At 34.3% G+C, this 14,909-nt stretch overlaps 1 protein-coding gene across 4 annotated transcripts; it reads right to left on the reverse strand.

Moving 5' to 3' along the window:
• Window positions 1–1,789: 1,789 nt before the first annotated feature.
• Window positions 1,790–14,525, reverse strand: LOC149484405 (uncharacterized). 4 transcript variants are annotated; one of them, XM_089700598.1, is made up of 5 exons: window positions 14,282–14,525; window positions 13,709–13,882; window positions 4,165–4,299; window positions 3,197–3,262; window positions 1,790–3,043 (listed from the first exon to the last, which is right to left on the reverse strand). In XM_089700598.1, the coding sequence occupies exons 2-5, from the start codon at window positions 13,748–13,750 to the stop codon at window positions 2,873–2,875; spliced, it is 414 nt and encodes a 137-aa protein (XP_089556724.1). In that variant the 5' UTR covers window positions 13,751–13,882; window positions 14,282–14,525; the 3' UTR covers window positions 1,790–2,872. The 4 variants fall into 4 exon arrangements, with proteins under 4 accessions (XP_089556724.1, XP_089556721.1, XP_089556723.1 ...); XM_089700595.1 differs by having other exon boundaries at window positions 14,263–14,525; XM_089700597.1 differs by having other exon boundaries at window positions 14,246–14,525.
• Window positions 14,526–14,909: the final 384 nt, after the last annotated feature.

Genomic DNA, 14,909 nt, shown 5'->3' on the forward strand with positions numbered 1-14,909 from the left:
ACTTTTCCCACTTGGTTGTTCGCACTCTATAGATAGTATATATACTCTAAGCTTGCAAGTAATTGAATGTAACATAACAATTTAAACAATTACAATTTAAATTTGCTCTGTGGTGCCGACCACATATCTACTACAACTAGATTGTGAACCATGGAAATATAAATATTTTATTTCGCTCTATCTTAGAGCACAGACTAATAATAATATACTACGTATACAACTTAGAGTGTTGCCATTTTATATACTTTCCTGCATTTTAGAGTAATTTCTGTCGTAAGTTTAACAATATGTTAAATAATGTATTTCCATTTAGAAGTACATATATATAATGGGAATTTTTTCCCATCCAGTACTGGGTAGGAATAACCGTTTATAGACTGGGTAGGAATAACCTCAATAACCGTTTTTAACACGCTACTTTCATTTATTTACTTATATTATGTTCGAAAGAAGATCGGTATATAGACACTTTTCTGACAAAAAAGCTGTAGATAACGATGTACACTAGATATATGGTCTAAGATCCGAACATAGGTCGACCTTCACCGGCGTGATAATAGAATGAGACCAATTTTATAATAAAGGAGATTGCCCAAGCCCAAGTGACTATGGCACTTGGTAGTTGGTATCGCAATCAAACTTATTGTGTCAAGATGAAATATAGCTCAATTTAAAGCTTGATGTTACGTGCTGGCCACGGACAATTCGCTATAGCGAAAATTCGCGCGGCGCGACTGGCGGCGCGTCTTGCGAATGAATCAAATGTATGGAAATGTACTGGGCATGCCACGCGCAGCGGCGACCAGCGAGACGACCGGCGAATTTCCCCGAGCGAATCGCGCGGCACGACTAGCGATCGAAACAAATGTATGAGTTATTACGGCGCAGGCCACGGAGTCGAGCGGCAGACGCGGCGACTACTCCCGGAGCGAACTTAATTTAAAATAGTTTGTTTTTTTTTTCGCGAAAATGGACACGGAAGCTTTTATTGCAGAAATTCTAGCTAGACCAGCTATTTGGAAGTCTAGCCACCCGCAACATAATTTTTCATCATGCCTATATTTTTCATATTTTTGGTGGAATTCTCCGTCTGTAACACGATTTCTATTTAATTCGTGTACTCCACTATATCTTCCAAACATTAAATCTTGAGCAAAAAAGCTGCTACTCTCCAAACAACGTCGGGCTAACTTTGATAAAGCCATCTCGTCTCCTCGTCTACACTGGTCGCGGCGGCGAACGCAACTGCCCGTGGCGTGCTTACCGCGCCGCGCGAATTGCCGCGCCGCCAGTCGCGCCGTCGGTCGCGCCGCCGGTGTCCGTGGCCAAGGTGTTAGTACTTTTAGAAACGATTAAAGTTTTTATGTAAATAAGCCGCAGTTCGCGACAGTAAAAATAAAACAATAGATTTATTCAACACTTCAAAAAAAAATACTTTTATCGAGTTTAAACTAACGATGAAAAAAAGCTTATTACATTTATCACATAGGTAATATTTTAATTTACAAGACAAATGTAAAAGTAAATTGTAATAAACATTATTTCAAAATAAATAACGTCGAACAATGCGTCGAACACATTCATTCAACATTCATTTCAAATAGAAACTAAGGGAGTATTCAGAGAGAAAGCTTGAAACTTATAAGCGCTTATCGGCGCTTGTCATGTTCATATATTTTCCTGCGCGGGTTGACAGCACTGACAGGAAAATATATGAACATGACAAGCGCCGATAAGCGCTTATAAGTTTCAAGCTTTCTTTCTGAATACGCCCTATGACATATGACGCAGGACGCTTGCAAGAGAGATAGATATAAGTGTCAAAACAAAAACGTTTACTTTTATTTCTATTTATTCGGTATATTTACGACTTAATAGGGATAAATATGATCATTATAAATACAAATAGGAATTAACAATATCACGAACACGTGACACAACTAGTATTTCACCGATTCCATACGTCATACATGTTTCAAAAGACAAACTTTTACTATTAAGTATTTCAATTTATCCGGTATAATTAAGACTTAATATTGATACATATGATCATTATAAATACAAATAGGAATTAAGAAAATCACGAATACGTGGCACAACTAAAATATTACCGATACCACCCGGGGTCATTCTCCTTTAGTGTATTAAAAAAAAATGTATTAAAAATGGGTTGACTGGGAAAATCCTGGACAGGACAGGTTCAGCTGAGTTCAGCCCACCAACATCCTTCAATATATTTAATCTAGATAACTTTGCAGTGGACTGAAGAGCTAGAATACAATAATAGCATTTAATTTGCTTTTTCAATTTTTTTACTATGAAACCAGCAATATAAATGGTCACTTCTTGTGAAAATTCAGTAAGTTGGTCGTCAAATAAATAATCACGAGTTTCTGGAAGGTCCACTGGTAAAATCTCGTCATCAGTAAAGTCATCATCATTGGTATTTGTGTTGATTAACAAACTAGTGGCATTGATCCTGTTTGTATAATTGTTATTACTAATATTTAAAATACTTATATCATCCAATGAGATACAGTTCCCATAATGATTTAAATGTTTAATTTCCCCATGAATTAACAGCCGTTTATAAGCTGCTTTGAACTGTGACACTGTAGGGTTATTATTGTATCTTCCTTTAGATCTATTGGATCCAAAAAATATTTCCAGATGATCTTGCGAAATTTTGTATATGCATATTATGTACTTTAAAGGCGCATTAGGAGTATTGATCAGTTTCTCGTACAGGATCTCTAACGTTTTAAGACAGCAAACTAACCCCAAGAAACCAGTTTTTAGGGCGGATTTTAGAACTGGATCCGTATTTATTTTGAGACTATTAATGTACTTCATGAATTCATCAATTTCTTCTTTAAATTTTAATGAGATCTTCTGCTTCTTCCATATTTATAAGCATTTTACTTTTTATATCAACCAAAATATTTTCCAATTTAGCAACTTTTATTTGAAGTCTCCGCCGCGACTCACGAACAGCCCGCAATTTCCTAAGACGAGAAGTTGATATCCTTTTTTGCTTCTCCAACTGAAAAAATAAATTTTAGAATAAATAAAATAAAATAAAACTATATTTTAACTTTTAAGTAACATTTTGTTAGTGGTAAATAAAGAAACCAATCTATCAATCGATTTTGCATATTATGTACGCTCATATCTACCGATTTCAGGGTGTCCTTACCTTAGCAGTAACGTCTTGCAAAATGCGAAATTTGCTTCTATAACTTTTGTTAATTGGCTTTTCAGTCTGGAAAACGCGTATCATTAAATTATTGATATAAAATAATAATAAACATTATACAAGGTGTAAGGTAATTAATGTTTATTTAACGGTTATTCCCATCCAGTCACACTATTACTGGATGGGAAAAAAATTCCCATCGAGTAACAGTGTAACTGGTTGGAAAAAAATTATTCCCATCACTGATAATCTTTTTTACACTTTAAACATAATGAGTATGTTATCACTTATCACCTGATAAAAATTAGCATTGATTCTAAAGAATATATTTAAATAAATAAGATTTTGATACCAGACATTCATTATACTACATAATGTAATCAAACAATCAATTTAAAAATTATGCCAAGTTAGTCATACATTTGCCTACAGTGTTAAATGTAATGTTTACCATACTCACTAAAATTTAAGACTAAAATTGCTGGTTTGATAAAATCTCAATTAAATTTAAATCCCCTGTACTTTTTTTACTGATGTAAGTACAGAAAGATGTACTGATCTTAAAATTTTACTGATCCTGAATCAAGGGCATTATAATTATTTTCATACCGATATATTGGTATCAAAGTATAACATAAATATATGTAGCAACAAATTAGAAATAAAAATACTTCAATAAATTAAATTTGAACCTATAGGCTATGGTATCGAAACATTTCTGCTTTTAGAAATAAATACATTTTTTTAAAGAGAAATGGTAACAATTAATAACAAATAAAATGGAATTAATGCCTAGTTTACTCAAGTTATACATTTTTATCCAGTAATTAATAACTACAAGATAACTTGTTATTATTAATTAATAACTCAGGCCCCGGAATCACAGACACAATAGAAAATCTATTGTGTCGTGGACCGATCGGGCCGTTCAGGGCTCAATGGGTTAAGATGTATTTTTTAGTACAAACCAGTTTTGGAGTTTTAACACCCGGGGACATATTTTGATCATTTGATTTCTGTCCATTCCTTTTAACTCCTCTAGAGCTTGTTGACGGTATTGGATCATCATTTTGTGTTGTTGAAACCGACTGCACAGATTCAACCTAAAAAATATAAGTACTTTTATTTTACAAGAGATCAGTTTATTATAAAAAGCTATTTAATATGTAACAAAGTTTAATGAACATACTCATATGAAAATAATCTATTTTAGGGATATAGGGAAAACTAACAATGGCATTTTGATTGTGATTTAAAAGTGATCAACTTCTTAAACTGTATGTATAGTACCAGTGCAAACTTAGCACCCCATCTATGGAATTTTGGGTCGAAAATGACCTTGATCGTTAGGTCCCCGTTAGGTCCTTTAAGGTCCACCAATTTTTTCGTTAGGTCCCCTTTAGTTTTTTTTTAAATAATTTTTTAAATTTTAGGTATAAAAAAATTACACTTTAGCACCCCATCCATAGAATTTTGGGTCAAAAATGACCTTAATCTATAGGTCTTCGTTAGGTCCTATAAGGTCCCACAATTTTTTCGTTAGGTCCCCTTTAGTTTTTTTTTAAATATTTTTTTTTTAATTTTGGGTATAAAAAAATTACACTTTAGCACCTCATCCATATCAAAATTGGCGAATTTTATCAAAATCGTATTCTTTACCGTTAGGTCCGTATAGGTCCATCATTGAAATTGTTAAATTATTTATTTTATTAAAATCTATATATTTATAAGAAAGTCGTGTTAGTTACTCCACTTATAACTCAAGAACGGCTGAACCGATTTAGCTGAAAATTGGCAGGGAGGTAGTTTAGAGCCAGGAGAAGGATATAGGATACTAAATATGTACCACGGGCGAAGCCGGGGCACTAGTTATAAAATAATTGAAACCTGCGCATGCGCCTTAGAGCATTAAGACATGCGCACATCATACATAAACAGCGCGAAATTTAAATTGGTATCGTTTCATTTATTAAATCAATAAATAAATCTATACTAGTCACGTCTGGTTCGAAAGATGAGACTGGCTTTTTATTTCGAAAATTTATTTGGCAACACTTAACAGTTAACTGTCATTAAAACCTGAGTTGTTGATGTGTCAAAGCTTGTCAAAGTGATTTTATTTTCTGCGATTTTAGCTTAGGATTTTAGTGATTTCTAATAATTGAAAACTGAGTTGAAAACATGACGAAAACTTTAAACTATGATTAATAAATTTAAAAAGAAACAATTTGAAAGAGATGTAGTTTTCAAGGAAAAACACACAGTGTGACTTGATATTTTGATACTTTTCATCTTGATTGCATTGCACATTATATGATTTGTTTAATATTATTATGTGTATCTCATCCATAATACTCGGGTACCATCATAAGGAAGGTACCCGGTCCTTTGGAAGGCTTACGTGGGGACACGGATCCAACACGCAGAGGCCCTTTAGAGAACTTTACTGTGTTGTGGGACACCAGCCGCAGCCTGCCCATGACTGCACTATAGAGATACAGTCCTAGGCAGTCCGCGGCCGATGTAGGACTATTTCGAGATATGGAAAACAAAATAAACTGGGCTATGGAGTGGGATGTTAAATGGGCCGGTATTTAGGGACTATTGGAAACTATGGCACCTGCCTTTCTACTAAAAGAAAGTAAAAATATGTTGGCAGGTGGTGACTCGCCCTCTCACTGTATGGGCCCCCGAAATAAGTCGCTGCAAAAGTGCGACAAGGGGGCAACATATTGTGAGCAGCTAAGGGTGGAGAGGCGTCCCTGGACTTTAAACTACGATCACGCGCTCCCTGAGGGTCCAGCATCACGTGCCCACTCGCCACTTATGATTCGCATCCACCCTTCGAGCTAAAAGCTCTCGCGACTCCACTCTGGCCGGCCGGTAAAGGCAAGCCAGAGGTGGGGGTCCTGTCCTCGTCAGGCTTCACTCCGACCGGCCGGTGAAGGCGAGCCGGAGATGAAGACAGGGGCCTCCCCCGGGAGCTCTCGGTTCCCGCGGGGTCGCTACTCCCCGACACCCCGCCACAAGGTGTCCTGCGGGTTGACTGATTGCACGGGTGGAATATCTATTGTCACGTAAACAATAGATATTCCAACCGTGGGCGATGGGGTCGTCACATCCCTACGCCCTTATATTATTATTATTATTTTGCATGGATGATACCAGTAATCCAGTTATAAACTATTAAAGCAACAATATAAAATTGAACGATCTGTCCGTTCAAAATGTTTAAAGACACAAAATCAGTATCTCAACGAGATTTCTTCTATGACCGAACCATGTTATTCATGTTGAAGAGCAGTACAAAAAAAACAAGATGGAATAACTGCAGAAATGGAAGAGTTAATGATGTCAGAGATAATGATAGTGATTCTTATTCTTTATTCGCGGCTGAACGCGGCTTTTAGATTTAATATGATTATATTGATTAAACAAAATTTAATTGTATTTTATTATGTTTTTTATTACTTTCACTAGCTGTTCTTTTTTTTATCTGTATCAGATAACTGTACCAGATTACATATATATAATATTATATAGATGAAGAGTTTGTAGAGGTTGTTAATCTCTCAAAAAAACAAAGCTCGTAATAATAAATTAAAGTATCAAAACTTTATTTCCAACTATAACCTAAGTTACCATTAGGTTACCTTAATATGATGATTTTTTGAATTTGCCGCCTTTTCCAGTCTTATCTTTCGTTAGCCGGACTATCACCACAGTATCACCATATTTCCTACAGTATGGCGACGAATGTACTTGTGCAGAGAAACGGAGGGGAACTGGCGGGGGGTCGGGCGACGCGGGCCGCTTAATGCAATCACGCTGAGTTTGCATTAACTATCGCGAAAGGACGACGCAGTCGTATTTTTTGTGTAATAATTTTATTATACATAGGTACTTACATATTCTATTATGGCGCGCAAAAACTGTTCCGTTTACGGATGTAAATCTACATTGAAATCCCAGAAGGAAACAATATTTCAGAAAGATTGTATTAATAATTGTATCTGTTGAATTAAAATCAAAGCTATGTATATGTTGTCCTCATTATTTTCTAATCAGATTGTACATCCCAATGCGAATGCATTACTTCTTAAATGGTATAATATACAATTAAGAACATCCAAAAATAAAGTGTCCACGTAAATAATATTTAGCAGTGCAATATCTGTAATTATATATTTATGAACAAATGATTACATCAGATTTAATAATCGCAATTATTTTGAATGTACATATGAATAAATGATTTCATCATAATATTAATAATCACAATTGTTTTATTTCCCATTTGTTGCAACCCTAGCGTATTTTCGTGTGGCAGCGTAAGTACCTACGCTGGCGGCGGCATCGCGCGACATCAAAGGCGTTTCCTTACTGTAGGAAATAATATTGTAATACTGTGCTATCACTATCATTATTATATTATACATAGTATAAAACAAAGTCGCTTTCTCTGTCCCTATGTCCCTTTGTACGCTTAAATCTTTGAAACTACGCAACGGATTTTGATGCAGTTTCTTTTAATAGATAGAGTGATTCAAGAGGAAGGTTTATATGTATAATAACATCCATTAAATAGTGGAGAAGTACTGCTATTTTTGAGGTTTCTAATGTGATGTCGTAAAAAATTACCAGCCTTACTTATAAAAACTGACTGATCTGTTGCATCACAGAACACTAGTACTCCTAGCGGAGTGTTGCATAAACACCTCTCAGTTAAATAACTCTCAACTCCTTAAACAATGATTAAAATAATCTTAGGTACTTATAAACCTATCTCAGCAGTCTCTCAACTAAGTTACGTCAATATATGTATTTTTAGGGTTCCGTAGCCAAAATGGCAAAAACGGAACCCTTATAGTTTCGTCATGTCCGTCTGTCCGTCTGTCCGTCTGTCCGTCTGTCACAGCCGATTTACTCGGAAACTATAAGTACTACAGTGATGAAATTTGATGGGAATATGTGTTGTATGAACCGCTACAAAAATATGACACTAAATAGTAAAAAAAAGAATTGGGGGTGGGGCCCCCCATACATGTAACTGAGGGATGAAATTTTTTTTTTCGATGTACATACCCGTGTGGGGTATCAATGGAAAGGTCTTTTAAAATGATATAAAGTTTTCTAAAAAACATTTTTCTTAAAGTGAACGGTTTTTGAGATATCAGCTCTCAAAGTCGTAAAAAGTATGTCCCCCCCCCTCTATTTTTATAACTACGGGGTATAAAATTCTAAAAAAAATAGAGGTGATGCATGCTAATTAACTCTTTCAACGATTTTTGGTTTGATCAAAGTATCTCTTATAGTTTTTGAGATAGGTTGATTTAACTGTAATTTATTATATTTGCTGCTACGGAACCCTTTGTGCGCGAGCCCGACTCGCACTTGGCCGGTTTTATTTTCTAGTAACATTATCGAAATAAAACCCGCTATTCACGTAAAACTTGACTAAAAATGTACTTTTTGACAAATATGAATGGTAGACTTTATTTTGTATGACGTTTAACTGACAGGATATTGATAACTTTCAAATTTCAAACATTTGTACAGATTTGAGATTTTTGATAAATTCAAATTCAGTTTTAATTTAAAATGAGTTCAATGATCAATAAACGTTCTCGTTCGACGAATTGGAGTGAGGAGGATAAGGTACGTAATGTACACAAGAAATCTAATAGAATGTACTTATTTCCTTACATGTTTTAATGCTTATTAATAAATATATATTGCTCTTTAGAAAGTGCTTCGAAAATAATTAGTGCTCGAGCGAGCACATATTATATTAGAGAATAAGGATACGTCGACTAATACAAATACAGCAAAAAAACTTGCATGGGAAGATGTTTTGTCTTGGTTATTTTAGTTTTACTTATTCTAACAGTTTCTTGTATTTAATAAATTGTTACAGTGTAATAACATTATTATTGTATTTATATTTCAGTTATAATATCATTTCACTCCATAAAAGGGACTTAAGCCAAATACAAAATCAGTGGAGGAATTTGAAGAAAGCTAAGGCTTCGGAACACAAATTTAGAACGGCAAGAAACATGACAGGCGGGGGACCTCCGCCACCAAGTCCTCCGCCTGAAGATCAAGAGCTTATAGCAGCTCTTCCTAATGAGTTTGTGGTTGATAACAATCCTTTCGATAGCGATGCAACACATGGCCAACAGGTTTATATTTTTTACATTTTCTACTGCTATTATTCCTTAATTTGGAATATCCATTAAGGGATAATAGCGCTATGCATATATAGTTTTTTATTGTGAGATTGAGTAATTATATTTTATATATTTATAGGAAGTTACTAAGGAGTCTGCTGATGATACATTGAAATTGAATGAAAATGATGAAAGCACTGCACATGCATAGGTAATCATATTATATAATAATTTGTATAATATTTTTATCAGTTATGTTATACAAAAATATCAGTATTATAAATAAAATTTATATTATTTTAAAATAATTATTATTTTTTTATTTTTAGCCTGAATTGCCAAATTTCTCCACTGAATTGCCACGTATAAATCCTACACATCATATTTTCAAAGCTAAACCAAAAAAAACGTAAGTATGTAATGTTGAAAATAGAATTTCATGAAATTTCCTGTGCTTATTGTTCAGCTGTGATTTATGTGAAATAATGTTTAATGTTTATGTTATTTTTACAGTGGGAAATCAAATTCCAATTACGAGCATCAATTATTCCTCCTTGCAAAAAAAAGCAGGGAGGAATTAATGAAGCAACAACAAGAGTTGCATCTATTAAGAATAGAGCAAGAGAGGGAGCTTCACCTATTAAGAATAGAACAAGAGAGGGAGCTTCACGAGAAGAAGCTCCAAATACTTGCATTAGAGGAGGAATATTTAAAAAAAATAAATTTTGAAAAATAATAAAATATGGTTTTTATTGATTAAAATAAGTTTCAATATAAATGGCCCTGTTTATATTTTCGTCTTCATCTTCTATATTATCAGGGATAGTTGGATCGATTAATAATTGATTTTCAAGGCCTGAAGGATCTAGAAAAATACAAAATAAAGAATTAAAATATGCTTATTTTTTATGTATTGGCATTATTAAATATACTTTGTTTACATATTAGTTTGCACAAATACCTTGATTTAAAATAGACTCATTAAAGAGTATTGCTAAATTGTGCAAAACTGCACAAGCAACAATAGTGGTCTTGATCACTTGCAGAGACCCTCGCATTGTTTCGTTGAGTATGCGGAATCTTTGCTTCCACACCCCAAAGCAACGCTCTACAGTATTCCTCGTTCGTATGTGACTCAGGTTGTACCTTTCTTCTGCCTGTGTCCTTGGTCTTAATATTGGTGTTAGAAGATGCGAAGTACAAGGATACCCGCTATCTCCAATCAGCTTCCCATGAAATTCATTCTCCTCAAACCTCCGCTTTATTGAGCTTTCTCTATATATGCGGGAATCATGTGTACTTCCTCTCCAGTGACACACAATATCGCAGATTTTAAGGTCAGAGTCACATACTACCTGTAATTATTGTCATCAATATTATTATAAATTAGAAACACATAATAGCACACATAACAATGAAAATTTATTACTTTAAATACACTATGATCAAACTAAAATGTTATTGTACAATGTTCATACTTGAGTGTTAATGGAGTAATGTCCCTTCCTATTAACATAGTACTGTCCAGCCTCTCCACTCACTTTGCGTATCTTAATATGAGTGCAATCTATTGCACCAATGATACGCTTCATCCCGCATATTATGGCCTCAAATTTCCTAATTGCTTTGGCTTCCTCGGTTGAGTTCGACGGCATATTAATATAACGCGAACTTTTAGAAGCTAACGCAATAGCAACATTTCGGGACAAACGGGAAAGTGTCTGTTGACTCATTCTGTGAATGTCAGCACAATCTTCTTGGATCTGTAATGTAATAGATCGTTATACAGGCTTTTCTATTGTATATATCCAAAACTAGAGCACAAGTCACATCTACCTCATGCCGGCCCCAATATCGAATAACTGCCATCACTTGCAGTTCCACTGGAATACCGCCCCCTCGAGTGTCCACGCGAAGGTCATCCCGAATCAAATTAATGATTTGTTGCATGTTATTCTTTCCGAATCTATACCTCGACCGTAGTGTGGTCCTGTGGCCGCTACAAAAAATATATTGACACCATAGATTGACACTAATACCAGGTTATTTTAATTCTAGGTTGAAAAGTAGGTTTTTAATAAATAAGCACTCTCAGAACAATAGATTTATTTAATAAATGAAACGATACCATTTTAAATTTCGCGCTGTTTATGTATGATGTGCGCATGCCTTAATGCTCTAAGGCGCATGCGCAGGTTTTTATTATTTTATAATTTTAATAAAATAAATAATTCAACAATTTCAATGATGAGCCCATACGGACCTAACGGTAAAGAATACGATTTTGATAAAATTTGCCAATTTTGCTATGGATGGGGTGCTAAAGTGTAACTTTTTTATACCTAAAATTAAAAAAAAATTATTTAAAAAAAAACTAAAGGGGACCTAACGAAAAAATTGTGGGACCTTATAGGACCTAACGGAGACCTATCGATTGAGGTCATTTTTGACCCAAAATTCTATGGATGGGGTGCTAAAGTGCATTTTTTTTTATACCTAAAATTTAAAAAATTATTTAAAAAAAAACTAAAGGGGACCTAACGAAAAAATTGTGGGACCTTAAAGGACCTAACGGGGACCTAACGATCAAGGTCATTTTCGACCCAAAATTCCATTGATGGGGTGCTAAGTTTGCACTGGTATGTATAGTACGACATAAAAGAGATGAAATTAATTATTTTGGAACTAATTCGTTTTTCATTACCTGGCAACCCTGAATTGGCAATGTAGCTGTCAAGTTGAATAAAAATTTGTTGTTTTTTTCGTGAAGTGGAGAATTATTGAGATTAAATTGTTATTTAGAACAAGAAATTTAAATAAAAAAGGAGACATCATGAAAAAGGTTAAACGTAGCGGTGTCCGTGATGTGGTGTATAAAGTTTTTATTCGGTGTTTGTCCGAATTTCAAGCTGTAAATTTATTGACTGATTTGGAAAACGTTTACAAACGTACAGCAGAATATACCGGTGAGATTCCATTTATTTTTGCTCAGTACTACGTAAAATAGAATATTCCATTAGTGACGAGTGTTTAATGTATGTATGTATGGCGATTATTACGTTTTCGCAATTTAATTTGAGGTTATTTGTATGTAAACAAAAACTAGTTTTTATAGTGCGACCAGCACAATTTGAGTCAAGAAGTTATATCGAATCCAACCAGCCTCAAATAAAGTACCTAGTTTAGATTTTACTACATAGTATAGTGATAACTGTTTTCATACAGGTATTAATCAATCAAACCATAAGAAAAAAAATCATATTTACTGTATCATATTTACAGATACTGAAGATGCCCCGTACCCTCTTGCCAGTACTTCGAAACAGAGTGATGATCAGTCCTTTGAAGGAGTATAATACAGTGTAAACTCTATATAACGACACTCCATTTAACGTCAAACTCCGTATAACGTCAAGATTTCTCGACTTTGGTTGGTTTATATTGTTGTCTATACAATAATACACTCCATATAGCATCACGCTCACTCTAATTAACGACCACAATAAGACATTACCACTAGGAACTAGGACTAGGAAGTACTGACTAAGTTGCCGAAATCAATGAAAATGTAGTTGTGTACATTATTTTTTACTGACATACCGAAGATTCTCAGAAATGCAGTCGTAGAAAAATAAAGAAAAATTCTGCATGCCGAAGAAAATGGACGATCTGCCAAAAAATTGAAGAAACCTCAATATGAAGACCTTGATCAAGCGATGATAACATGGTTTCATAGGCAATGTCAAAATAATATTCCTGTCTCGGGACCAATCATGCAATTTTCCCTTTCTCTCCATTTAACGACCACTCTCTATAACGTCGAAAAATGCACGGTCCCTTAAGTGACGTTATATAGAGTTTACACTGTATTTAGATTTTGATGAATTACATTAATGTACAAAATTTATCTACAAAAAAAATAAAAATATGTGGTTTTCAAATCGCCTTGTTTTTTTCTACCCGACGGACCCAGAAAGAGGGTAATGTGTTTGAGCTGCATGTATGCTTGTTTGTTTGTATGTTTGATTCTATGTGCGCCTCTGCAGTCTAAACACTTGACCGATTTTTATAAAATAACTAATTCCAAATACATTTAAGTAAAATTTGACCTAGGTCAATTAAAATACTAATGTATTTTTGTCTTAAATTTACACTATTGCTACAATGAAACAATTATAACGGTTTAAATCGCGGTATTTATTTTAGATTATATTATATAGATTTTTGGATTTTTATTCTATAGTATCAAGATCGCTTGCGTCGCAGTATCAGTGTTGCTATATGAGCGACGGTGGCGCCCTCATTTATTTTCATCTCTTTTGTGTCGCACTGTACTTACATTCATGCTGGGAATATTTATTGTTGGCATAGCATTTGACATAATTTAGCTTTGCCAACAAAAAAATTTGCGTCAAAATGATTTGAACATATTCTCGCATTTTTGGATGGTACCCAATTCTGCCGACCAGTTGCATCAATCCATATTTTACGAATGCAGGGTTCCGTTGGAAACCTATAGGACAAAACATTTTTTTTTTAAATTTTGTGGACTTTTTTTCCCATTTGCAGGCAATATATTGTAATTGAGGTTATCTTACACTTAACAGCTAAAATTACCAGGAAATATTATTAATAACTAGTGGTACGCCCCGGCTTCGCCCGTGGTGCCTACATGTTTAAACTATCCTATCTCTCAAGTTGGATCGAACTGCACATGTTGTGCGAATTTTATTATAATCAGTTGAGTGGTTTAGGAGGTCATTGAGGACAAACATTGTGACACGAGATTTATATTATTAAGATAAGAATGATCAGATGGTAGGAAACAGTCAATCCAGTCAATTATTATGATTCTGATACTTAATAGGGATCTAACGCCAATTGTTTACTTACGAATGAAATGAAATTCCACCTGCTTTTGTTTCTGTGCGGCTGTTACAGCATAATACGCTACAGCCACCCATAATTTTAAACACTCAGTACCAACTCAGTACACGAAGTACATTCAGAACACTTTTTAATTTATTTCTAAATGTGTTTATCACCTAAAAAGAACAACAGACACTGAGACACAAGATAACTAATAACTAAATAACTAACAGATCTGGCTTTGTTTGTTTGGCCCAGATTTGACACTAGGCCAGCAAAAAAGTTGCCACGCAGCACAAAAAAATGTATCTACTTCCCCTTCACTCACATAATGTAATCGTCCCCGTTTTCCAATTACAGCACTAGAGCGCATTATGCGGCATAATGCTTAGCGTTGAATGTTCCAACTACAGCAACGCTTCGCACAATCGAGCACTAGAAAAAGTAATGCGCGTGAATTGATGCGTGCAATCGATTTATCGTTAGTAATTATTAATTGTTGGAAAAAATTTTAAAGCTTTCGTTTCATTGTAGTTTTTTCGAAATAATCAAAGTTAATTCAAATTGTGTTAAAAAAATAAATATAAGTATGGATGAAGGTACAAACATTGAAAAAAAATGTTAATGAAAAAATCAAAATCCAAATTACTTAAAATAACCGTAAATATTTT

This window comes from Colias philodice, chromosome 11 (assembly GCF_061535455.1).
Source record: "Colias philodice isolate Cphi_HAF_F1 chromosome 11, ilColPhil1 Martin Lab GWU primary, whole genome shotgun sequence".
NCBI lineage: Eukaryota > Metazoa > Arthropoda > Insecta > Lepidoptera > Pieridae > Colias > Colias philodice.

Bases quoted from the DNA above. Each gene is read 5' to 3' on its own strand.
- LOC149484405 (XM_089700598.1), bottom strand. From the start codon at position 13,750: ATGTCAAATGCTATGCCAACAATAAATATTCCCAGCATGAAT. The intron at 3,263-4,164 runs GTTTGTACTAAA...CGCGTTTTCCAG, and splicing joins GTGTTAAAACTCCAAAACTG to ACTGAAAAGCCAATTAACAA. The intron at 3,044-3,196 runs GTAAGGACACCC...TTATTTTTTCAG, and splicing joins TGCAAGACGTTACTGCTAAG to TTGGAGAAGCAAAAAAGGAT.